The 25,797-nt window shown below is 42.8% G+C and overlaps 1 protein-coding gene across 3 annotated transcripts in view; it reads left to right on the top strand.

The window, feature by feature from the left end:
• Positions 1-21,257: 21,257 nt before the first annotated feature.
• Positions 21,258-25,797, top strand: part of ZNF608 (zinc finger protein 608) — a gene marked incomplete at its 3' end in the record, with an annotated part of 135,059 nt that continues 130,519 nt past the window's right edge. The window contains exons 1-2 of one of the 3 annotated variants that reach the window (XM_080972279.1): positions 21,258-21,606; positions 24,744-25,782. In XM_080972279.1, coding sequence (XP_080828405.1) covers positions 24,904-25,782 — 879 coding nt within the window. In that variant the 5' untranslated portion in view covers positions 21,258-21,606; positions 24,744-24,903. Of the gene's footprint in view, positions 21,607-22,532; positions 23,934-24,743; positions 25,783-25,797 lie in introns of those variants that run through there. The other 2 variants (XM_080972280.1, XM_080972278.1) reach the window with 2 other exon arrangements.

Raw genomic sequence — 25,797 nt, 5'->3', positions numbered from 1 at the left:
TTGTTGTGGGGGAGGAAGGGAAAAGAGATTGTTAGCCGCTTTGAGTCTCCTTCGGGTAGTGATAAAGCGGGATATCAAATCCAAACTCTTCTTCTTCTTCTTCTTCTTCATTGGGAAGCCTCAGCACTTGAGCCAACCTCTCTGTCACATTTTTTCAAAATAAATAGATATGCATTTAAAACATAATTGCAACAAATGGTTAAAAGCAGCAAAGAAAGAAAAGCATTCCATCAAGTAAAAAACAACAACCCAGCATCATCACTAAAAATTGTTGAAGATGTTAAAACCAGATAATTGACATGATTTTGGAAGGCCTGGGCAAATTTTAAAAAATCTTCACAAGGCAATAGTGTGGGGCAAGGTTTGATGCCCAGTGAAAGTCCCTCACTCGGAAAATAATTCCAAATAAAAGGATACACTCACCTAACTTCAGAAAGAGGGGCAAACTGGAAGAGAGCATCTGATGGTAAAATTAACATGAACCAAACACACAAAGAGATGTACACCAGGCATGGCCAAACTTGGCCCTCCAGTTGTTTTGGAACTACAATTCCCATCATCCCTAACCACTGGTCCTGTTAGCTAGGGACGATGGGAGTTGTAGTCCCAAAACAACTGGAGGGCCAAGTTTGGTCATGCCTGATGTACACAATCTAAAATAGGCAACACTGTTTCTGTTAATAGAATTTTAAGGTTGGAAGAGACCATGAGGGGCGTCTACTCCAACCCCCTGCAATCTTTTCCCCAATTTTAGAGATGCTTTTAATGTTTGATGTATCACAGTATTTTAATATTCTTTTGGAAGCCGCCCAGAGTGGCTGGGGAGGCCCAGCCAGATGGGCAGGGTATAAATAATATATTATTATTATTATTATTATTATTATTATTATTATTATTATTTGGGACTCGAAGATTAAGAGTCTCATGCTCCACCAATTGAGCTATCCCAGGATGTTCAAGGTATAACCTATAAGATTTGTTATCTCCAATATGCAGTGATACGAATGGTCAGGGGTTATTCAGAGAGATGGATTTTCCTAAGCAGCTGTTTTGCAATTCAGTCTCTCTTTCAACCACAGCTCCTCCTAAATCAGTAACAGTTTACTAGTGGGAGAACAAAGGGGGGGGGGGAGTTTTTTAGAATTGTTTATTGTAGTTGAATGCTTTGATTAATAATTAACAGGTTGGGAATAAATAGAAGAATCGCTTTTGTTACCATGAAGTATAAGCTTGTGTGTTTATTTTTAGGAAAGTCAAAATTATTCAAACAAATGGATTCGCTTCATTTGCTTCCCACCCCCCACCCCCCGTATTGACATAAAACAGTGTGGCAGATGGGAACTGGAGGTTTTTGAAAATATATGAAGGCTCGCTGTCCTACCACATGTTGTTTATTTGAAATGTTTCTGTTTTGGGATTTTTTTTCCTCAGCCACTGACAAGGCACATTATTTGATTTTGTAGAAATCAAATTGTAGCTCACCATTTAGAATCCTTCCTATTGTATTTCTTCAAGCAGAATGCATGTCAATTGCTGTAAGGAGACGTATATATTTCTTGCACTGTCTTAAAGATGCCCCCCAAAGTAAAAAAATTAAACAGTGCTTTCATTTGCTTTATTAACACCAGAGTATTAAAACGGCTCTGTAAATGGGTGTTGAGATGCCAGCCTTGCCTTGGAAAATATTTAAGCAGTATTATATCGTAGCTGAACATTCCAGCCCCCTCCCCTCATCCTCCTCGGTAAAATTAATGCTTTTAGGCTGAATTTATGTCTGTCAACAAATAATGATCATAGATGTGAGCTGGCTCATAATCCAGAGGTACTAGGTTACAAATGTGTTGCCATGGAAACAGTGTTTTATTGCATTTTCTCTACTTGATTTAAGCCATTTGACAATCATAGCAACTGTTTGCCTGTCTTCCCACATCATAAAAAATTCAAAAACCACAAAACAACCTAAAGCTGAGAATATATACAGGGGTTGGACCTCGGAATTTGAAAGGGGGCAGAGAAGGGAGATGAAATGACAAGCTTATATTTAACACGGACCTTTTGTGAACAGTTTATCTCGCCGAAATGTCCAGGAGTGTTGGAAAATTCAATCAGTAGTTAGTGGTTGAATGGCTGTGTCTTGCCTGTGGTTCGTTTTGTTTATTGCATCATATATCTTTTATGTTCAGGGGAACTTTAGCTTGAAACAGCATTTTCTTTAACAAAGGCCATGTTTCCTCGAACACTGTTTATTGCATCTGAAACGTTATTCTTTGAATCCATGGTCCATTTTCAATTGAGCAAAGGTCTGTAACTGAATACTGCATGTCTGTGTTTATTCAGGACCCAGAGTAAGAAATATCCCCCGTTCATCTCACATTAATCACTTTCCCAGTGTTCAACTGAGGTCATTGCCACATTCCTAGCAGTATTAAGCCGAGTCAAGATTAATCACGTACATTAAACGCTGCAGGAGAAGGACGTGAAAGGGATCTGAAATTAGACATTTGGTAAGAGAGAAAGAGAAGGAGGGAGGGAGAGAATTGTGTAACAAAATATGTTTGTGACTTTACCAAGTATTCAGGGTTTTTCTTCTCCTTTGCCATAGTTTACCAATGTCAGGTTTTCAAATTATTCTTATTAGAAAATCAGCCGCAGTGAAACACTGCTAACTTAGTATAATTCTGTTCCAGAGAAATTCCTGTTCTTTAACGAACCATTATAGCACGAACACAGTTAAGCTCAAAGAGGTTGTGGCGGTTTGCTGCTCCAAGTATTATTTGAACAATCCCAAAAGTCTTGGATCTAATTGCACATGAAATTAAGTGACCATTAGACTAAAAAAAAAAAATTAATAGAAACCCTTCTGTCCGTCTAGCCAGCTGTGAGTGCGAAGGGCCTTTCTGGAAGAAAAATATATCTGGGCAAACTCCACAGTACTGGTTACTTCATACATGTTTAGTTCAGGTGGCTCAGAAATAGCATATTCAAAGACTAGGAAGACACATAAACACTAAATTCCAGATAGCTTTAAATGTGAACTAGCCTAGTTCACATGAGAGTGAGTGGCTAAATGTGCCAGAAGTCTAGTTCAGTCAAGAAAGAATCCCTAAATAATCACATGAAAATGGCCTCTGTACACTCTGGGAATCATAAGGCCCAGGCTACCTGTGTGGTAATGGGACATGGGTGGTGCTGTGGGTTAAACCACAGAGCCTAGGGCTTGCTGATCAGAACGTCGGCAATTTGAATCCCCGCGACGGGGTGCGCTCCCGTTGCTCGGTCCCTGCTCCTGCCAACCTAGCAGTTTGAAAGCATGTGCAGATAGATAAATAGGTACCGCTCCAGCAGGAAGGTAAACGGCGTTTCCATGCGCTGCTCTGCTTTGCCAGAAAGCGGCTTAGTCATGCTGTACGCTGCACACAAGCTCCCTTGGCCAATAAAGCGAGATGAATGCCGCAACCCCAGAGTCGTCTGCGACTCTGGGGTCCCTTTACCTTTACCTTACCTAATGGTCAGGGGTCCCTTTACCTTTACAGTGCTACCTCGGGTTACATACGCTTCAGGTTACATACACTTCAGGTTACAGACTCCGCTAACCCAGAAATAGTACCTCGGGTTAAGAACTTTGCTTCAGGATGAGAACAGAAATTGCGTGGCAGCAGCAGGAGGCCCCATTAGCTAAAGTGGTGCTTCAGGTTAAGAACAGTTTCAGGTTAAGAACAGACCTCCGGAACAAATTAAGTACTTAACCAGAGGTACCACTGTAATTTACCAGTGTGGTGGAAAGCAGTTCCACACATGGTCCGTGTTCAATTGAATTTAGAAATGTGGGTCACAACTGCATCTTATAATTGTAGCCCTCTCTTGGATGTCGCTGTCAGGATCTACCAGGATTCAGGACACAATCAAATCTCTGAGGAGGAAGGGGAACAGGACCCTTGTGCACTTGAGAAGCTAGAGACTACATTCTCAAAAGAGAGACCCTCCAATACTGAAGACTACCTCCATCCTACCTGTGGACTCATTACCTGTTTATCACCTCTAGGAGCACTGGAAAACTCATGCATACTTTCCAACATTTCTCCGATAAAAATAGGAATGTCCTATTTAATAATAATAATAATAATTATACTTCTTTATACAAGGCTGCCTTCTTATGGCTCGGGGTTTGGATAACTCCATGCCCTCCACTATTTATCCAATGAACAGAGGGACGTCCTACCATACTGGCCAACATTTCTCCAATGAAAAGAGGGACGTCCTAAGGAAAAGCAGGACCCAATCAGAAACCAGGACAGCTTCTGTAAATCCGGGAATGTCCCTGGAAAATAAGGACAATTGGAGTGTCTGAGTTATGATGGCTGAAGTTTAGGTTTGGCAATGTAATGGCTTACTAGCAGCCCAAAGGCTCCCCTCTATTAGGCCAAACTAGGGTGTGAGAAACGATGTCCCATAAGTGCTCCAGATTCTGGCCAGGAAGAGGTGAATCATTAGTCCCTGACGACTCAGTGCAACAGCTCCGTAAGATAGTTCCTTTATCGCATAGGCTCCAGCTTATTGAATGTGGTACAGTCACCCTCTGCCTCAAATGCCATTATATGAATGGGGGTGGGTGTTTGGCATATGAAATAAATGCTTCTTAGACCTTCTAAAATAAAAGGTCTTGATGGTTATTTTTTGAACTCAACCCCTAGCTCATGGACAGGGAACCAGGTGCCCTCTAGATTCTCCCATCATCACTGACCATTGACTTTGTTGACTGGAGGTGATGGGAGTCCAGCTTCTCATGGCTACAAGTTCCCCACCTCTGGCCTAGTCGACAGGATGCGGCGATTTAAAAATATTACACACTGATTTTATGCAGTTATTTCTGTGCTATATTCCCTCCAAGCCTGGAAATAGGTTCCCTTTAAATCAATAAGAGCTGTTGTTAAATCAAGCCCCCACCATAAATAGCCCGTGTACCTTCTGTTCCTTGGCCCATCACACAGTCTCTCCTCTCAGCCTCATTGTTTCAACAGGAATTAAAAGAATGTCTATAAAGTGAAGCACTTTGCTAACAAACCCATGGATGCTGAGCATACCTAAAAGTTTCGTATAGCATACCCTCTGACATTTCTCCGATGAAAATAGAGATGTCCTATTTAATAATAATAATAATAATAATAATAATAATACCCCCCTCATCTGACTGGGCTGCCCCAGCCGCTCTGAATAAACATTGAATAAACAGTGTAGAGCAAGAAATCAAGCAGTATGATTTGAGCACTGAAAAGTCATATGAAGAATGCATGTACAAACAAAAAAATTCAACAAGCCTGTACATGAAATTTTACAACATGTGTTTTATAAGAAACATCTTCCAATCAATATATGCTGCTTGGGTAGAAGTATCTGATTCCTAACATAATCTAAGTCTGAGGATGAACTATCTTGAACACTACTGTTCAAAGTTCTTTGAAAGTAGATTTCCATTGACTTGACTGTCCAACAGATGGATATCAACCACCTTTCTCTGAAAAGGGGAAATATTTCTTTTTTAAAAAAACCCCAAGGACACAAGTTCCCCTGATTCCGAATAGGAGGTATAATGTCTTTATAATGCAATAATTAAAAGGGGGAAGAAACAATTATGGCAGTCTTATCTGGACCTTGCAGCTGTACTTCTCTCCGTTTGCGTTGCCAGTGTGTGTTGGGAGGTTATGACGAACCATGAAAATTGCATCTTAAGAGGAGTTTTATTTCTCTTCCTATGATTTGATTGAAACAGACAGCTACATTTTGTGTATATATAATTAGGCAGTAAAATAGTCTTTGAAGGCAGATTTCCATTTAGTATGTGAGTCACACACACAACAGGCTTTCATTCAACAGCCAAGGACTGATCTTTTTAATGCTTCAGCTCGCTCAACATGTTTTCTGAATGCAGAAGAAAGAGATAAAGAAAGAGGGAGAGAGAAAAATATAGCAGAGTAAGTTTTTAGGCCAAATTTCTCCATCCTAAGGGGTGGGGGTGGGGAAAGCAAATATGAAAATCCAATCGGACAAGTCTGTGGTGATTTAATTTTACAACACATTATCTCCCCCCACTCCCTGGTTTTTGGCCAGCGCTGCAATGAATACTGCACCAGTTCTAGGCATAGCTAATCCCACTCATAAAAGACTATTGTAGCAGTAAAACTGAGACTGGTGTGTGTGTGTGTGTGTGTGTGTGTTTAAATCACCACCCCTCACCACTCCAAACAAACACCCCAGGATTTTCCTCTTCATGATTTCTTTTTCAGTGCAGACTTTCCCCTTTAAAGAATAATGATAAAATAAGGAGACTTTTTTAAAAAAAATAAGAGCCACATTTTGTTCAGAATCATGTTAGAAGGAACCATCCACGAAACTCCGCTGCCCTCGCGAAATGTGTTGTTCACGTGTTTATTTCCTGAGCGAAATATTTTCTCACAGCCTGAGTCAGAAGAAGGAAATGCATAGAATGAGCAGTGCTTCAACCTTTATGCTTCCCTGACGCCCATTTTCCCCAAATTTCCCTCAAGCTGCTTCAGTGGGAGAAAAATGACTCTTCGTGCTATATGTGTCTATGCTTGTTCTGTACAAACAGGTGGCTAAACTGTGGCTGTTTCTCCAGCAACTCTCAGGAAGACGCCCTTTACTGAGCACTGCTCACCTGCCACACAATGGTTACATTCACATGTAACAAGAACCCAAGTACCTTGGCTTAATAAGCCCTCCTTGTGTGCACAGACCAGTTGTTCCTTCCTTTGTGTGAGCAGATAAACGAATCAGGAAGGGAAGAACTTAGTGGCATGTCTGAACGCAATGCTGTGGTTTATTTCTCCCTAACAAAAATCCATAGGCCAACAACAAACCATGGCTTAAGCTCTTTAGCAATCCTGACTAGATTGAGCCTCCATGGAGGCAGGGAGCTCGCTGCTGCAAACAATCGCCTTCCAACTTGCGGAACACCATGAAAACGGGGTTGGAGTTCGCAGGTTTCTCCCCACTGCCCATCCATGTTGCCCATTTTTGTAACACCTAGGTAAAGGTAAAGGGACCCCCTTAGGCCCAGTCGCGGACAACTCTGGGGCTGTGGCGCTCATCTCACTCTATAGGGCGAAGGAGCCTGCGATTGTCCGCAGACAGCTTCTGGGTCATGTGGCCAGCATGACTAAACCGCTTCTGGCGAACCAGAGCAGCGCACGGAAACGCCGTTTACCTTCCTGCCAGAGTGGTACCTATTTATCTACAGTGGTACCTCGGGTTACATATGCTTCAGGTTACAGACTCCGCTAACCCAGAAATAGTACCTCGGGTTAAGAACTGTGCTTCAGGATGAGAACAGAAATCGTGCTCCGGTGGCGCGGCAGCAATGGGAAGCCCCATTAGCTAAAGTGGTGCTTCAGGTTAAGAACAGTTTCAGGTTAAGAACGGACGTCCGGAACAAATTAAATACTTAACCCGAGGTACCACTGTACTTGCACTTTGTGCTTTTGAACTGCTAGGTTGGCAGGAGTAGGGACCAAGCAACAGGAGCTCACCCCGTCGTGAGGATTCGAACCACCGACCTTCTGAACGGCAAGCCCTAGGCCTAATGAGGGCTAAAAGGCCCTTGGAATATTGTTAGATGCGAACAGTGTCATATGCTTCAGTTTTCACCACACTACCACAAATGAGTGTCGTGCCAAACATTTCTGGTGCTTCCCCTCCAATCGTTCGCCATCACTTAATGCCCAAAGAAATCGCATTCAGAAATTATGAATTTCAGTTGCATTTTTTGGATGGAGTGCAGTTGTTGTTCTTGCACTTGCCATATTTTTGAGGTAGCTGGGATGTTCTCATTTGCATCCTCTCTTTCGTTCTACAGGCCATCTCCCCTCTAGTTGGCATTCTGCCATCTTCCTGGATGCCTGAACCTCAGTGGAAGACATCCTAGTGCCTTGCTTTCTTTCTTTTATATTTTATACATTTATTTATGTTTTATACATTCTTTTTTATTTTTAAATTTTGACAAAGTAATAACCATAAATAAATAAGAATAAAAATGTGCACCCCACCACTGAGAACATTCCATTGTAACCATCCAACCTCCCAAAATTTCAGCTCCTCTTGTGATGGTTTGATCCCTTTCCATTTTAACAGTACAAATTCGACAGACACCTTCCATACCTCCTCAAAACCATTTCTCCTGCATAATCCCCATCTTACCTTAATAGCACATGTTAATTTATCATTAATAGCTACACCCCTCACCTCTTTATACCATTCTTGCATTCTATATTCTGCTTGCCCCTTCCACTTCCCTGGGGCTTTTTAAGACCAGGAATTGTGGTCAGTCAAGGAGGCAGCAAAGCAACAGAGAAAAGTTTACCACCTCCCAATGACAAGGGCCCCACTAAATGCTGCACCCAAAATAATTCTAAAGGGCTCTGAGAATGAGTGTGAAAAGTGGGTGTTCCTTTTGCACAGGAAGAAAACTTTCCAAATACTGGAGGGACAGATATTAGCACAACACTACCATAAGCCTCCTGAGTGCGGGATACCATGATGAAAATGGTGGATCTGCTACACCTCAGAGAAAACCATCAATACAGTGGTACCTTGGTTCTCAAATGCCTTGGTTCTCAAATGCCGAAAACCCAGAAGTAAGTGTTCTGGTTTTCGAACATTTTTCAGAAGCCGAACGTCTCATGCGGCTGTCGGCTATTGTTTCTGGGGCGCCTGCACCAATCAGAAGCTGTGCCTTGGTTTTTGAACAATTTGGAAGTCAAACGGTCTTCTGGAATGGATTAAGTTTGGCACTTTTTTTTGCGCTATTTATTTTGCGTTTTGATTTTTGAGGCTTTTTTGGTTGTTTTTGTGACTGTGTGGAACCTGGTTCAGCTATTGATTGATTGATTGATTGAGTATGTGACTGTGGAAATGGATTAAAGCCCCCCCCCATCCAAACAATAACTATCATCAGTGCAGGAAAGATAATTTTTTTAATTATCTACAATACTGTCTTATTTATTTCATAGTACAGTACATTGATTATTGCTTTCATTTTATGGATCAATGGTCTCATTAGATAGTAAAATTCATGCTAAATTTCTGTTTTAGGGGGTGTTTTTAAAAGTCTGGAACGGATTATTCCATTTTGCATTACCTTCTATGGGAAAGTGCAGCTTGGTTTTGGAACACTTTGGTTTTGGAATGGACTTCCAGAACGGATGAAGTTTGAGAACCAAGGTACACTGTACTAGAATACAATCACAGAGCTGGAAGGGATCGTGGGGTTCCTTTATCCAACCCCCTGCAAAGAAGGAATATGCAGCTGCCCCATTCAGGGATCGAACCAGCAACCTTGGCGTTATCAGCATCACACTCTAACCAATGGAGCTATCCAGCTGATGCCATATCATTATTGATTACATTTGTTAGTTTTTACAGAAGTCTCAAAGCGACTTAACAGGCTAAAATACAGCATATGAAAACAATTAAAACCAGGCCATTAAAAAAATGTGTAACACAAATACCTAACATGTTTATTCAGTAACATAATAATATTAATATTAATAAGAATAAGTCCTACACACCTCAATAAAATATAAGCATCGCCACAGAGGCTAGCTTAGTTACAAAAGGCCTAACGTGGAAGGCAGCCCATTTCCCATACAGTTGCTTTCAAAGCAACTATCGAGCGTGTGTTTATTTGGCCTAGGGCAGAAGAATGATTTTATTTATGATGGAATCCAATTTTCATGCAGCTACTTGAGAAAAAAAATTATTTTGATACAGGTTAACAAAACTGGGAGGTACCCTTGTTTTAAAATGTACTTAATATATACACAGAAGTATATTTCTTTCAATATAGGGCATAAGTTACTCTATTAAATAGTGAATGCATTGACTGGTTCGAAAACAGTCCTCCATTTAAAAAGTGGCGTGTAAGAAAATGTTAAACCACATTAGATTGCAGTCTTTAATTTTGACTTCGCAAGATCCTCCCCTTTCAAAAAAGGAGAGACCCAAAAAGCATGGGTAGCTCATGTTCGATGGCTGGCTCACGTTAAGAAAAGATTAAGCATAAAAATTCAACGTATTTCCTGCGTGACTACGTTGCTTAAACCAGTTCAAAAATGAACCCACCAAACAAGTATTGCTGCAGCTTGTGGGCCCTGTAAGCAAAAGGTGCTTAAAATAGGTCACACACGTTTAGCAACTATACAGTTTTGCTACCGTAGTATGTTGAAGCAGCTAATCTTTTATACTGGTTGTGGGTTTCCTCTCTCTTTTAATATAGCAACTGTCTTTAAATGTTGATTAGCACCCAGAAACAAAAGAACGTTACCATTGGAAGTCATGTTTTGTAGATCTGGGTCTTCTGTGTACTTTGCCCAGTCGGTTAGCGTGCCTTGCTGTTAACCAGAAAGTTGGTGGTTTGAGCCCAACCAGGGATGGCTGTGGGCATGATTCCTACATTGCAGGGGTTTGGAATAGATGACCTTTGTTGTCTCTTCCAACTCTACAATTCTATGGTTCTATGGTGGGATAAGATCCAAAGCTTACTAGCCTTCTGTGCCAATTCTTGGCGTGCTTCAATATTTGTTGTTGTTTAGCCGTTTAGTCATGTCAACTCTTCGTGACCCCATGGACCAGAGCATGCCAGGCACTCCTGTCTTCCACTGCCTCCTGCAGTTGGGTCAAACTCATGTTAGTAGCTTCGAGAACACTGTCCAGCCATCTCATCCTCTGTCGTCCCCTTTTCCTTGTGATCTTTCCCAACATCAGGGTCTTTTCCAGGGAGTCTTCTCTTCTCATGAGGTGGCCAAAGTATTGGAGCCTCAGCTTCAGGATCTGTCCTTCCAGTGAGCACTCAGGGCTGATTTCCTTCAGAATGGATAGGTTTGATCTTCTTGCAGTCCATGGGACTCTCAAGGGTCTCCTCCAGCACCATAATTCAAAAGCATCAATTCTTCAGCGATCAGCCTTCTTTATGGTCCAGCTCTCACTTCCATGCTTCAAGATAGAGGACTCCTAATGCTGCTAATCATTGCTCTCGACTTTCCTGTCTTAGGTACATCTTGCCATCCACACCACCAGTCGTGAAATAGCCATGGTGGACCCCCAAATCCCATAATGTAATTAGCATTTACGTGTGATTGCCCGATTACTGTCAAAACGAAATGTCAAAAAGGAAAGTGCTTAAGCCAGGTGTGGTTTCATTAGGGGGAAAGCATGTTGTTGAAACTGCAGAGGCCAGAGAGGTGTTATCAAAAATTAAAGCAAGTTGTTTAATTAGTGCTATAACACTCTTCCGTTTAAGTGCTGTTGTGCAAATATTTAAATACTTTTAAAATAGACCAAAGATGTATTTTAGTGCTAATGAGAAGATTTATTTAAAAATAAATAAATGGAGTGATAAAATGGCTGAGAGTAAAAGTGGTGATATCTATGTCTAGCTGACACATTACGGTAGATTCTGAGATCGCACGGAGAAAGACGAGCCGAGAACGACTCACACCTGTCAAGATTGCAATACCATTCCATAAAATAAAATAAAATCTCATTCCCCCCGCCTCCCTGAGAATAGATGGTAGAACCAACAAGGAAACACAGGATGGCCCTGTAGCAGAATCGGTCAGTGCATCTGTTTGTGAACCAGAAAGTGGTGGTTTGATCCCACCCAGGGATGGCTGTGGGCAGAATTCCTGCATTGCAGGGGGTTGAACTAGATGGCCCTTGGATCCCTTTCCAACTCATAATAATAATAATAATAATAATAATAATAATAATAATAATTTCCCCAGCCACTCTGGGTGGCTCCCAACAGATAAAAACACTATAAAAGATCAAACATTAAAAACTTCCCTAAACAGGGCTGCCTTCAGATGTCTTCTAAAAGTCAGATAGTTGTTTGTTTCCTTGACACCTGATAGGAGGGTATTCCACAGGGTGGGCACCACTACTGAGATGGCCCTCTGCCTGGTTCCCTGTAGCTCCATTTCTCGCAGTGAGGAAACCACCAGAAGGTCCTCAGCGCTGGACCTCAGTGTCCGGGCTGGACAATAGGGGTGGAGACACTCCTTCAGGTATACAGTGGTGCCTCGGGTTACAGACGCTTCAGGTTACAGATGCTTCAGGTTACAGACTCCGCTAACCCAGAAATATTACCTTGGGTTAAGAACTTTGCTTCAGGATGAGAACAGAAATCGCTGAGTGGCGGTGCGGCAGCAGCGGGAGGCCCCATTAGCTAAAGTGGTACTTCAGGTTAAGAACAGTTTCAGGTTAAGAACGGACCTCCAGAACGAATTAAGTACTTAACCCGAGGTACCACTGTACTGGGCAACTCTACAATACAACTCTACAATACAGTGTAGAGTCTGTCCCTGGAAAATAGGGACTCTTGGAGGGTCTGTAGATGATTGTGTACACCAGAGTGGGGAAAGTGTGGCCCTCTAGCTAGATTTGTGTTTGAGGCAAATCTGATGGACTCCAACACCCAATGATGGGAGTTGTGGTCTCAGAGGAAGCAGAAAATCTGTTGCTCGGTGATGGCACACATGCTTTTGAATGCAGAAGGTCCAAGGATTGATATCTGGCCTCTCCAGGCAGGGTTGAGAAAGACTCCTGCGCAAATTTCTGAACAGATATCTCTGCTTGTTGGTGTCACCAGTCTTCTCCAACCTGGTGCCATTCAGCCATTTGGACTCCAGATTCATTATTCCTGCCGTTAGGCCATGTAGGATGGAACTGATGGGAGGTTGAGTCCAACAACATCTTCTTGTAGTAAGCGTAGCAAAATCGCAGCTATGCAGCTCAAATCACCCTTCTTTGGTGGCCCTGTATCGGGAAAATTTTTATGTCTGATGTTTTACCATTTTTTATATGCAGAGTGGCTAGGGAAACCCAGTCAGATGGGCAGGGTATAAATAATAAAATTATTTATTATTATTGGACATTAAAACAATGTCCAGACTTCAGCATTCAAAAACTTTACATGCAGAAACTTATAGTTAGAGACAAATGAAATATAATATTTACAGTCACATGCTCATCCAAGCATGGGCTTAGAGTCTCTTCTTCTAACTTCCAAACAACTATATTTTCCTCTTTCTAGAGATCAGCACTCAGCCTTCTGTATCTCTGTTAGGCCATGCCTTGCAGCTCCTATGAGAGATTTCCACTTTTATCTTCTCCTGCAGCTTTGTTCTTTCTTTCAAGCAGGGAAGAAGCATTCCAACACTCTATTCAACTTAGCAGTGTTCACAGTGGATTCCAACACACAGTGGATTATGCTTCACATAAAATGGAGTCTCTCCTTTACTAGGTACCTCCCATGTGACCAACGTTAGCTAATCACACATGAGAACTACTAGAGAACTCCCTAGAATTCAGTTACCATCCAATCAAATTTAAACACATAGTAATGCATACAATGATTTACTATTTCAGTGCATTAAATTACTATACAGTTGTACCTTGGTTGTCGAACGCCTTGGTATTCGGATGTTTTGGCTCCCGAATGCCGCAAACCTGGAAGTGAATGTTCCAGTTTGTGAACGTTTTTCAGAAGTTGAATGTCCAACGTGGCTTCCGATTGAGTGCAGGAAGCTCCTGCAGCCAATCGGAAGCCGCGCCTTGGTTTTCAAACATTTCAAACTGACTCCCAGAATGAATTAAGTTCAGGAACCAAGGTACCACTGTACTTAAAACATCTTGGGAGAGACTTGGTTGAGGAAGACTGCTTTTTACAGCAACTGCGGAATGGAAATATGGAATAGAAGTGCTCTTATCAGTTATTTGACATTATTGATAATAGTACCTAGTTAGTAAAGGAAGTGCTTTCACGACCAACTGATTTCAATTACCATTTTTATTTTGGGAGTGGTAATCAATGCCCGTCAGTTCAGCATTGTTATCCCTCAACGCAACCGCCGCATTAAAGCATGAAGACCAAGATCACAGCCACCCAGTTGCAACCATACTGGCTGCATCTGGACACTTTTCCCTCTCCCCCCCCCCCCAATAAAAGGAGCGGAGACATCCATCTATGTTTTATTAACAACATGTTGCTAGCTAAATATGCAGTAACCACATGCCCCTGCTAATATGCTCCGGGTAATTGCACCTTTTAGAAAACAGCGCCGTTCAAAATCCACAGCTATTAAAGTAGGCTTCTTCTTTTTTTCAAGGAAAAAAAGAAACACCATCTACACATTTCCATTAAATACTTTCTGAATGTGGTGGGGTGGAGTGATGCTATTTCACCCCTGTCAGTTTCAGTTACAAAAACATTTGTTCAGTGGACTATCCTTCTGTAACATTAGGATTGTATAATACTCATAGAGAAGCTGCATGTTTGCAATCTCACCCAGTGACCATTCTTTGGCGAGCTAACAGACTAACTATTCAGAAGCAATTTTCTTCAGGCTGAATTTATGTGCTGACCGTAGCAGATCACTTCCCATAATAACCCTTCCCCCCCACCCAGCGTTAAATATAATCTGTCTCCCACTCACTGTAATAATAATGCGCAAATGACTGTAATTTTGCAGACATGAAACGGCCTAAAGTGAAACGTGTCTAAACAGAGGTCGGTTTTGAAAAATCGGAGCTATTAACCAAATAAGTAAAATATATATTGTTTTTAAAAAAAGGAAAATCCAACAGAGGCCTATGTTAGTTCAAGAAGTCCCCCCCCCCCAAGGGACATAAACAGCCAACTACCTTAATTTTGCTTTTCTCGTTAATGTATGGGCCAAGTGTTTGTGGCTAATGAGAGGGAATAAACAAGCTCTGGAGCTGCATGCGAAAGCATGATTAGAACTGCATAGATGTACGAAATGTGTTGACACGTGCCGTTGTAGCTGAAACGTCTTTGGTAGTAGACTCTGTCAATCCAGGATGATGATGTCACCACAGAAAATTTGGTCTGAATGTTGCTTTGGCAAACATTCGTCAGACAAAGAGCTGCCAATGATATAATCTGCTCCAATGACCATGATGTGAAATGATTCTAATACAGTGGTACCTCGGGTTACATACACTTTAGGTTACAGACGCTTCAGGTTACAGACTCCACTAACCCAGAAATAGTACCTTGGGTTAAGAACTTTGCTTCAGGATGAGAACAGAAATCATGCTCCGGTGGCAGTGGGAGGCCCCATTAGCTAAAGTGGTGCTTCAGGTTAAGAACAGACCTCCGGAACGAATTAAGTACTTAACCCGAGGTACCACTGTAATAATAAATTCACACCTGGCATACATTGTTTCTCCAATCCTTACAAAGTCTTATAGACCAGTGTAACTACTCCATGTTGCAAATTGGTTGGGGATCATAGTTCAGTCTTAAAACACAAACCTAACCAGACAAACCAACTCTATGGACTCAAAGCCTCTACAGCCCCCCCCCCCCCCCGGACTGGCTCAGTCCCCCCATATCTTGCCGGGAAGTTGCCCTGGGCTGCGTGGCGACAGGACATCCTCACCACGTCTACTCAAAAGTAAGTCCTAGTGGATTCAATGGGGCTTATCCCCACGTTAGTGGGGTTGGAACTGCAGCCTTAGTCACTGGATTGGAGATGAAATCTTACATTTATTTGGGAATAAACCAGTGCAAACTCAAGTTACCTTCAAGAAAATACGCATTGGATTGTACTGTACGGATATAATCCTATGTACACTCAGTTGGGAGTGAGTCACAGTAAAATCAATGGGGCATGGTGTGTTATCCCATTTTTTTTTGCCAAATGCATTGTTTCCAAAACTAAGTCTAAAAACTAGCACCACAAAGCCATTCAGAAATAGTTTCAATGCACAGAACTCGAGTTTATGATTAATGTTTACAGTGCTCTGCGTTTCTCAAATGGTAGCCTCTGCTGCCTGGGTAACACCCACTTTGCAAGCATTTGGTTTTGTTAGCAATGTGCAGTACACTCTGAAATTCTCTGTGTGGGAGGATCTCTGAAGAGATGACACAACAGACTTTATTTACATTGAAACTGCGCGGCTATAAACAGAACTCTTCTAAAGAATTCATCTTCTCGCTCCCAGGAAACAATCCATTTGTAGAGAGGCAAACAGTACAGTTGTTTATTTTTTAAAAATAATTTTTATTGATGATTTTCAATTTTACACATTTCAATAATCATAGGAATATGTTAACATTTCAAAACTCAGCTTCCTTTCCCTTTCTTTCTGCGCTTCCTTAATTTATTTTTAAAAATATTTTCTGCATATTCCAAATTATATCATTTACTCATCTACTTTCAATGTATGCTCTTATAAAACTGCAGGTTATTACAATAATCCTGCCCGTGCTCTTATCTGTTTACAATTTGTTTGTAAATATTCAATAAACCATTTCCACTCTTTTATAAAAAGTTTGTTATCTTGACTTCTCCCCCCCCCCCCCCCCGGTAAGTTTCGCGACAGTACAGTTGTTTAAACTGCTCAAAGAAGTGCGTCCCAAGCTTGGGAACTTCCCACCATAAAATTTACTCTTGTCTTCTCCTCTTCTCAGTCCACCACCAGCCAACAGGTCTGTGAACCAATGCATGAATTTTAATTCATACGTGTGTAGCCCACTGTGTAATGTGTGGCGCTTGTGAGCTGAAATGCTATGCTAACAATGATGTCTGAAGAGGAATAGAACCGAGTATTTCAGTTCTTCCTAAAACTACTTGAAGAATCACCTTCTACTGTTTATTCCTGCCTGGTCCTTCAGATCTTCATCAGAAGATCTGATGGTGATCAGGTTCATTCATCTAATGAAGTGAGGCAGGCAGAAACTAGGGGAAAGACCTGTTTGGTGGTGACACCCTGTGTAGGGAATGATTTCCAATTGTCTCAATTTTCCAGGGACAGTCCCGGAATTACAGAAGCTATGCTAGTTTCTGATTTGATCCTGGAGCATCCTGGTTTTCCTGTTTTCCTCCCCTCCATGTCTCAGAGAACAATTAAAAGTGGTGTGTAGTTGCAAAAATGGAGTTTATACTGAAAATAAAATACCTGCACCAAATCAAGGAAACGGTGAAGCTGGCATATGAAGCCCTTCCTAGAATTGTGAAGAAAAAGGTCAATGATCCACTCTAAATTCTATAACTGCAATCCTTCAGCAGCCATACATTTCTAAGGAAACATGTGGAACTTTTATTCCTTCATTGTAAATGGAGCCTTACACTGTCCTTGAAGAAGTAAGCCCCACAGTATTCAATCGAGCTTACTCCCAGATAACTGTGTAAAAACTGCAATCCTAAGCATTTTTATTCAGAACTAAGTCCCATTCAATTCAATAGGATTTACTCTCTGTTATGTTCCTGAACCAGGGACGCGGGTGGCACTGTGGGTTAAACCACAGAGCCTAGGACTTGCCGATCAGAAGGTCGGCGGTTCAAATCCCCGTGACGGGGTTAGCTCCCGTTGCTTGGTCCCTGCTCCTGCCAACCTAGCAGTTTGAAAGCACACGTCAAAGCGCAAGTAAATAAATAGGTACCGCTCCAGCGGGAAGGTAAACGGCGTTTCCATGCACTGCTCTGGTTCGCCAGAAGCGGCTTAGTCATGCTGGCCACATGACCCAGAAGCTGTACGCCGGCTCCCTCGGCCTGTAAAGCGAGATGAGCGCCACAACCTCAAAGTCGGCCACGACTGGACCTAATGGTCAGGGGTCCCTTTACCTTTACCTATGTTCCTGAACATTCTTACAGTTTCTATTATTATTATTATTATTATTATTATTATTATTGTTGTTGTTGTTGTTGTTATTATATCCCACCTTTTCCCTTGACAGGGACTTAAGGCAGCTTACCACTAAATTTTTATTTCTTTCCATTTATCTGTGGAAGATGTTGCACACGATCCCTTCCTGCACACATTTTTTCTTTACAACAATCCTGTGAGGTAGGTTCAGTGAAGAGGTTGCAGTGGGTTCAAGGTGACTGATGTAGATGTGCCCATGACATCTATGTTTGCAGCAAGATCAAAGCTTCTTGATGTAGAACAGAACGTCCCTATTTTCATCGGAGAAATGTCGGAGGGTAGGGCATTAGACCTATATGCGTTCTCTCTTCACACACATACTTTCCTTCATTCAGTCCAGCAAAAGGCATCATCGGAGTTCAAGCACAAATTTCAGCCAGGCAAAAATACTCAAGGAGGCTGGAGCTGCAGCAGGAGGGTGGTTTGGAGAGAGTCCCTAGGCCAGGGGTCGGCAAGGCTTACCGGATCACTCCCGCGGAGATCCTTTGTGGGCCGGACTGGCGCAGTGTGATGCCGGAAATCGCGTCTGCGCATGTCTGCGGCACCAGAAATCGCTTCTGCATATGCCCAGATGCCGAAAATCGCGCCTGCGCAGAAACGATTTTTGGCATCTGGGCATGCGCAGAAGCAATTTTCAGCACCGCGGACATGCTCAGGCGTGATTTCTGGCATCTGGGCATGTGCAGAAACGATTTCCAGAGCCGCGGAAGAGAGTCCCCGCGCCATGCTTTACTGGTTTAGCGCAGCATGCGGGGCCTCGCCACACGGGCGGCTCGGTTCTGGGGTGGCTGGTGGGCCGGTTAAACGGCCTCTGTGGACCGCTTCTGGTCCATGGGCCTTAGGTTGCTGACCCCTGACCTAGGCCCTGAGTGTCACATTTGCTTCCCCACTCATATAAGGTTACAATATGCAAAATTGCACTTTAACTTGGGCCAAAAGCTTTATACTCCTCAGGCACAGAACAGGCCAAGCTAAATAAAAATGCGCATAAAAGCTGAAGCTTATTTGCAAAGCCAATCTTGAGTCACTGTGTTTCTTGACCAGAGAAAAATGACTTTAAAATAAAGGCATGTACAGTGGTACCTCTGGTTATGTACTTAATTTGTTCCGGAGGTCCGTTCTTAACCTGAAACTGTTCTTAACCTGAAGCACCACTTTAGCTAATGGAGCCTCCCACGGCTGCCGCGCCGCCGCTGCGCGATTTCTGTTCTCATCCTGAAGCAAAGTTCTTAACCCGAGGTACTATTTCTGGGTTAGCGGAGTCTGTAACCTGAAGCGTATATAACCCGAGGTACCACTGTATTGGTAAATGACTGACCTTAATTAGCAGACATGGCATGGGTTGTAATCAGCACATTTTAAACCAACAGTTGACTGAGAAATATTCATGAGCAAGGACTGATCACAAAAAAAAAAAATCAAATTACCATATTTTTTGCTCTATAAGACGCACTAGATCATAAGACGCACCTAGTTTTTGGAGGAGCAAAACAAGAAAAAAAATATTCTGAATCCCAAAAGCCAGAACAGCAAAAGGGATCGCTGTGCAGCGAAAGCAGCGATCCCTCTTACTGTTCTGGCTTCTGGGATAGCTGCGCAGCGTGCATTCGCTCCATAACACGCACACACATTTCCCCTTACTTTTTAGGAGGGAAAAAGTGAGTCTTATAGAGCAAAAAATACGGTAGTTTTTAACAAGATTCTAACAATAGTGCAGAAGTGTCCCAGCCATTGTTTTAACCACAAGGGATAATGCAACAATATGTTTGTGGCAGATTAAGCTTGATTAAGCTTTTGAATGGAAAGGGGGAAAATGTAAGGTTTGGATAAGCGAATGTGGTCAGTAATACTAAATGCCCATGTTCTGCACACTTATAAGCCTTTTGAAGTCATTAGGATTTATGAGCATGCAAACTAACTCAAGGCAGTAGCCTTAGTCAAAAGCAATCTTTAGTCAGGCAAACGTTTTCTTTTCAGAATGAGGAGGCTCATGTAACGTTTACTCATCCACAAATTTTTACACTGAGCGCCCTTCTGATGTCCCGATGGAAACACTTAATGCAGCAGCAGGGCTCAATCCATTTATCATTTTGAGCAGTACATTGCAAATTTCACGCTTTAACTTTTGGATAAAATTGTCTTATTATCTGCTCAAATATTCCTTTTTTAGAAATGCAATCTTGGTTCCCACCGGTTAGATGTTAAGAGCGGGGGGAAATCCAAAACAAAACCTTTGCAGCGAGCCTGATGAAACACTGATTAGTATTAACTCGCATGTATATGCTTAATGGTTTCTAATGAATGGCCACAAAACTACCTCCCAATAATCAGGCATTTTAATTATGGCATGGTTTTTCCCCCAGCTCTGCTCAAGCCAGCAGTCCTTTAGGCTGCTGCAGCAAAAGAAGGCATTCTGTACAACGAGGATGGGGGAAGGGCTCTGCAAATGAGTCTCTTTCTAGTTTCCTGATATTGGAAGGCGCTGCTGTTTCAATGCATCCGTGGTTGGCTCTCAATCCAAAGCAAAATGCAATTGTTGATGAGCTGCAGTCGCTGGAAGGAGGTTAAGCGGAGTGATGGGCGGTGGGGGCGGGGTAGCTGGAAAATAATTGTATTCTCACTGATATGTTCACGTGGTCCTTAAGTGCTTTTTTTTTTTGCTATTCCAGTTCAGTGCTCGCGGCAGTAAATCAGCAAGCTGGAAACAAAAGGGTTACAACTCCTTTGCGCAATAAATATCGAACTGTCCTACTTAAGTCATATTGTAAAAATGAGCAGAATATAAAATATGGGGGGTGGGGAGGAGGATGAGAAAGGGCGATTGGGCTGAATGCGGGTGGGGGAAGGGGACAGGGTCTCTGTTCTCCTTTTTGCAAGCGTCGCTCAAAAGCCTTTCTCATCTGTATTATTATTATTTATTATTATGATTATTATTAAAAGGAGATCCGCAGGCAGCGCCGTGTTGTTGCAAAGATTCAGCGAGGGGCCATTCGGAGAAACGAGACGAGATTTTCAATGGCTCCTTGGAAAAAAAAAATCACATAGGGAAGCCATTAGTTGTGGTTTTGCAAACAGCAGCAGCAGCAACAACACACACACACACACATGAGTGGAGGAGTCTCCCTCTTGCTTCCCTGCAGGAGACGCGGCTTGCGCTTCTCCTCACCCGCTTTGCTGCTCCTTTAATTTAAATAAAATGTATAGGCTAATGCCGTAATTGAAATGGGAAACATGATTTGTATCTTGCTGTAGCAAGAGGCTGCCTAGTGGAGCCCCCAGCGCAGCCGGGCGATTGCAAAATACAAGGCTTTTTCTATGTGTGTGTGTGAGCGCGCGCGTGCATTTCTCACCCCCCCTCCGGCAGCCGAGAGGAGCAGCTGTCCAATCAGAGAGCCCGGTTTCATAAAAGCTGGCCTCTGATTGGACGGATGGGAAAGGGCATTGGGAACAAAGAAAAGTCCCTTTTCAGGTACAGAGTCTATGCTTGCTTCACGCTCTCTGCTTTCTCTGCAGTTCTGATTTCTGCTGCTCGCTGCTTGCAGCTGAGCTGGTTTGTGCAGTGCGCTCTCTCATGTGTGCATGGCGAGAGGCTGTGTGTTTTGCAGGGATTTTTATTTTTTATTTTTTTAATTTTCAAAAAAAATCCTCTTTTTATTTTAAAGGTCCATGACATCTGGTGCTGTTTTCTTCCAACAAACACAACAACAAAAAACCAAAAACCCATAAATCTTGTTGAAGAAATCTAGCCTCTCTCTTCTTTTTTTTAAATGTTTTTTTCCTCCCAACATAAAAATCGGCTGCAACCAAAACACACTCAATGCAGTTGTAGAAGGAAAAGGTCAACTCGATTCAATACAGACCGTAAGTACGGCTGCGTGGTGTCTCTCGATAGCACTTTAGAGGGGATATATATAAACATATACTGATATATATTTATATATATTCATATGAAAGGGGAGTGAGTGTTAAGAAATGTGTGCAACCTGGTGTATTCGGGCTTAGAAATAAAAACCCACGATCACGGTGAGGAATATTTAGGAGAGGGCTGAAAGCGTCGCACAAATCATCCTTAACGTGCACTGGAAGGGAGGGGTCGCGTTAAACATATTACCTTTTTTCTTGGAGGGGGTGGGTGTTACTGACCAAATAGGGAGAATAAAAATTGACATAATTATGGACCTTGCCTGTTATTCACACCTTCCCCCCTCCAAAAAAAAGAAGATCGGGAAGAGCTTGTGTTAAAATACACAAGAAGCTCTCTTCTTTTTGGAGGGGGGGAGGGAAATGTCATTCTGTCACATTGGAACAAATGTTTGCAATGCTTAAAACCGGGGCAGCCCGTGTGCTTTTGGCGCAGTGAGCCAGTCAAAAAACAGCCTCTTCTTCCCACCTCCTCCCGTGTAAAAAAGCAAATAAATAAAAACGCAACCCCCAAAACTGCCATGGCCCGATAGAGATCCGCGAAGTGGTTCGTTGCGCTGGCATTTTATTACAATGAAATAAAAATAGATCGCCTTGCAAAGGACCCTCCCCATCCTTGCAGTATTTTTGGGCTTCGTACCTGCAAGCTGTGCCAGCCCTCGAGGGAAAGGGAGAGAAAAATCGACCTTATTTCCAAACCCCCCACCGCATTTCTTTCCTTTTTAAAGACCAGATCAGTATTTTCTTGATACGGTTGTCAACCCCCCCCCTTTTTTTTTTGTTCTCACGACGACCAATTGAGCCCTTGATCCTCACGTGATGTGAAAAGCTTGAACTGTAACAAAATCGCTCCTTTTAGATGGTTGGTGGCTCCTTCTCCCTCGCCCATCCCCCGCTCTCCCGCGCCCTCCTCCTCCTTCTTGCCTGCTGCGTTCCTTCCTTCCTTCTTTCTTTCTCGCCTGCCTCCCTCCCTCTCTCTTTTTTTTCCACCCTTCCCCCTCCTCGAACATACATGCAACGCTCCGCTTTTCCAATCTCGCCGCAATTCATTACAGCTTTTAGCTTTCCAAGCGCCAGCTAATTAAAAAATACCCAGCCAAGGCGAGGAGGAGGAGGAGGGGAATAAATGAAAACGATGAACCAGGGTTTGCTGGAACGATTCTGAAAAAGAGGGGGGGGGGGAAAGAAACACCCCTCTGTCCTGAAAACAAGGTCGCCCATTTTTATATCTCTGGACTCTTAATTACTGAATTACCCACCACATGACTTACTCACGCCTGCAAACACCCAAACCCTGAAAAGCAATTGCAATCCGATTCCCCACCCCATTTAAACTTTAAATGGTGGGAATATTTTGCTTCCTTCTTTTTTTTTTTGCAAAGGCTCCCTTTGCATCCGCACTCCCACCAAATTTTCTGATAACTGGTTTATCAGGCTCTGCTTTTATTCCCTCCCTTTTCCTCTCTTTCCCTCATCCCTTCCTTCTATCTCTCTCTCTCTCTTCCTCCCTCCCTCTTTCCCCCTCAAGTTAGTTCAAGAAGTCAGATCTGTCAGGACGGGAGGGGGGGGGGAAATGCCACTTCCCGACTAACAGGCGGAATCCAGCCCAGATTTTCAGTCCTCTCTTTGCCCCCCTCCCTCTCTTTCACTAATTTTCCCCGATGTTAGCACATTCTGCCTTGTAACAACCCGGACGCCTGTAGGTTTCTTTCATGGGATCATTACTTACTGATCAGGATGGCTGCAGAATCTGGAACTGAAGACGGGATGTGAAGTTGGAGGAAAACAATTTTGCAACCTTTTAAATTTTTTCTTTTTGCTACAATCACATCATCTTGGTGCTTTGCTCGAGCAAAGGAGGGGAGAAAAGGATTTTTCTTTTTTCTTTTTTTAGGGGGGTGCTTGAGGGCTTCTGATGTTGTGAATGTGAAATGCTACCTTGCAAGCCTGTGAAGTTGTGAGCAACCAAATATTTTAAGGAGGAAAAAAACACCAAATCTCCAAAGAAAAGGTGGTGGTAGTTTTGTGTGTGTGTGTGCGCGGGGGGGGGGGACCTCTGTTTTCCCCCTCATTGCCAAAGTGGAAATATGTTCCTCGACGATTACTCTGGCAGAAATGTTACTTTGGTTTCTTCTACGTGATCACTTGCTTTTTTAAGCAAAATGAAATGGGGGAGCTGACTTTTTTGCTGAGACCAGTGAGGAGAGAATTTTGATTTGCTGGCTTAATTTTTTTTTTAATAAAAAAAAAATGATAAAGGATTAAAGGTAAGCAATGTACGTAATATGTATGTAAATATTTGGACACTCAGCCATTGGAAATGGGCAGATTCCTTTGAAAATAATTTTAGCTGAGCTGTGTCAAACACACACTCATTTGCGGTTAGAGGCCGCCTTGGAAGTAGATCATTTAAAGTGTATGTCTTAATCAGTTTCCTGTACAGTCAGTAATACTATATTTAACAGATGGAGCCGTGGGTGACCTAAGACGACATTAGGACCACTTTTAGAAATGTTATCTTCTGTGCATTTTAAACAGAAATGGTGCATTCACCTTCCCTCAGGTAAACAAAAAAAGGCTAAAATGAATATGCACTTTCATTGGCTCTTTTTGTGTGTGTCAGTAACCTCCTCCGTCCCCGCCTCCCTCACAGAAACAAGATAATCTAATCTAGAGAAAAGTCACAAAACTTGAAGGGGGCTGGTTTAAAATAACAAAATTTTTGGAATGCATTTTGGGAGGGAAGCTGCTCTCTCTCTCTTTGTGCCTAAGTGATCCAGAATCACATTCACTGCTTGGTATTTTTTGTGTGGATTTAAATCTGTCAACTTTAAAAGGGTTTTGTGTTTTTTTGCTGTGGTTTTTGTTTTTGGTACATGCCGTTTTAAAGATTGATCTTGGATGATGGGATGCAACTCTAGGGAAGATGCTCATTATCAAAGGCTTCAGTTTATCAGACCTCTTTAAAATTAATATATGGAGTGTCTTTTCTGTCTCCCTTGCCTCTATATTTTTAATTTTATTATATTCTGGTAACACCCAGCCAAGAAATATTCGACTTTTCCCCTTCCTCGTAGGAAAAGGTGGACCTGGACTTCAGGGTATCTACCCAAATATACCTGGGGAAGGAAAGCGAGAAGAATTACATTTTAAAAAGGCCCACGGAGATAAACGAATGTCCCCTCATCTCCAAAGGAAAGTTCGTCTGATTTTTACTCCAGAGGTCTCATATTCAGGATGTCATTGAACACTTCCGCTGCTGGCAAAGGTGTGGATCCAAACACGGTTGATGCTTATGACAGTGGTGATGACTGGGAAATTGGGGTTGGGAATTTAATCATTGATTTGGATGCTGATTTGGAGAAGGACAGACAGAAATTTGAGATGAATAATTCCTCGAGTTCCAAGGATTGTGGGGGTCTCGCTTCCAGTGGGGTGAACGCTACCTCCGCCTTAGCTGATGGCCTAAAATTTGCTTCCGTCCAGCCCCCTGCCCCGCAGGGGAATTCTTCACACAAAGAACCGAGCAAATCAAAAGTGAAAAGGAGTAAAACTTCGAAGGATGCTAGTAAATCTCTGCCTTCTTCTGCCTTGTATGGGATTCCTGAAATCAGCAGCGCTGGCAAGAGGCAGGAAGCCCAAGGGCGCTCAGGCGAGGCGGCTGGCATGAATTCAGCGCTGGGTCAAAGTGTGAGCGCCAACTCAAATGGCAATAACAACACCAGCAGCAGCAACAACAACAACGGCAGCGGCAGCGCTATTGCTTCCTGTGGGAAAAATAATAAAGAGGAGAAGGCAGGTAAAGCCCAGGGCAGCAGAGGCTCCAAGCGGGATAAGGATGGAGGAAAATCCAGGAAGGACAAGCAACTTGACCTGCAGCAGGGACACAACAACAACAACAACGGGAGCCAACCTCCCCCTGGGCACTTGTATGGCTTTGGGACCAAGGGAGGTGGCGTTGGGAGCAACGGCCCTTTCAACTGCGCCGCCTCCGCCGTGGGGGATGTGAGCAAAAGCGCCCCAGATTCAGGGTTAATGGGGAACTCTCTCTTGGTAAAGAAAGAAGAGGAGGAGGAGGAAAGCCACAGGAGAATCAAGAAGCTGAAAACAGAAAAGGTAAGACCATGTGCT

Source organism: Podarcis pityusensis, assembly GCF_964106645.2.
Source record: "Podarcis pityusensis genome assembly, chromosome: 11".
NCBI classification, from domain to species: domain Eukaryota; kingdom Metazoa; phylum Chordata; class Lepidosauria; order Squamata; family Lacertidae; genus Podarcis; species Podarcis pityusensis.
The sequence above is the reverse complement of the archived record's forward strand: the minus strand, read 5'-3'. Positions and strand labels throughout refer to the sequence as shown.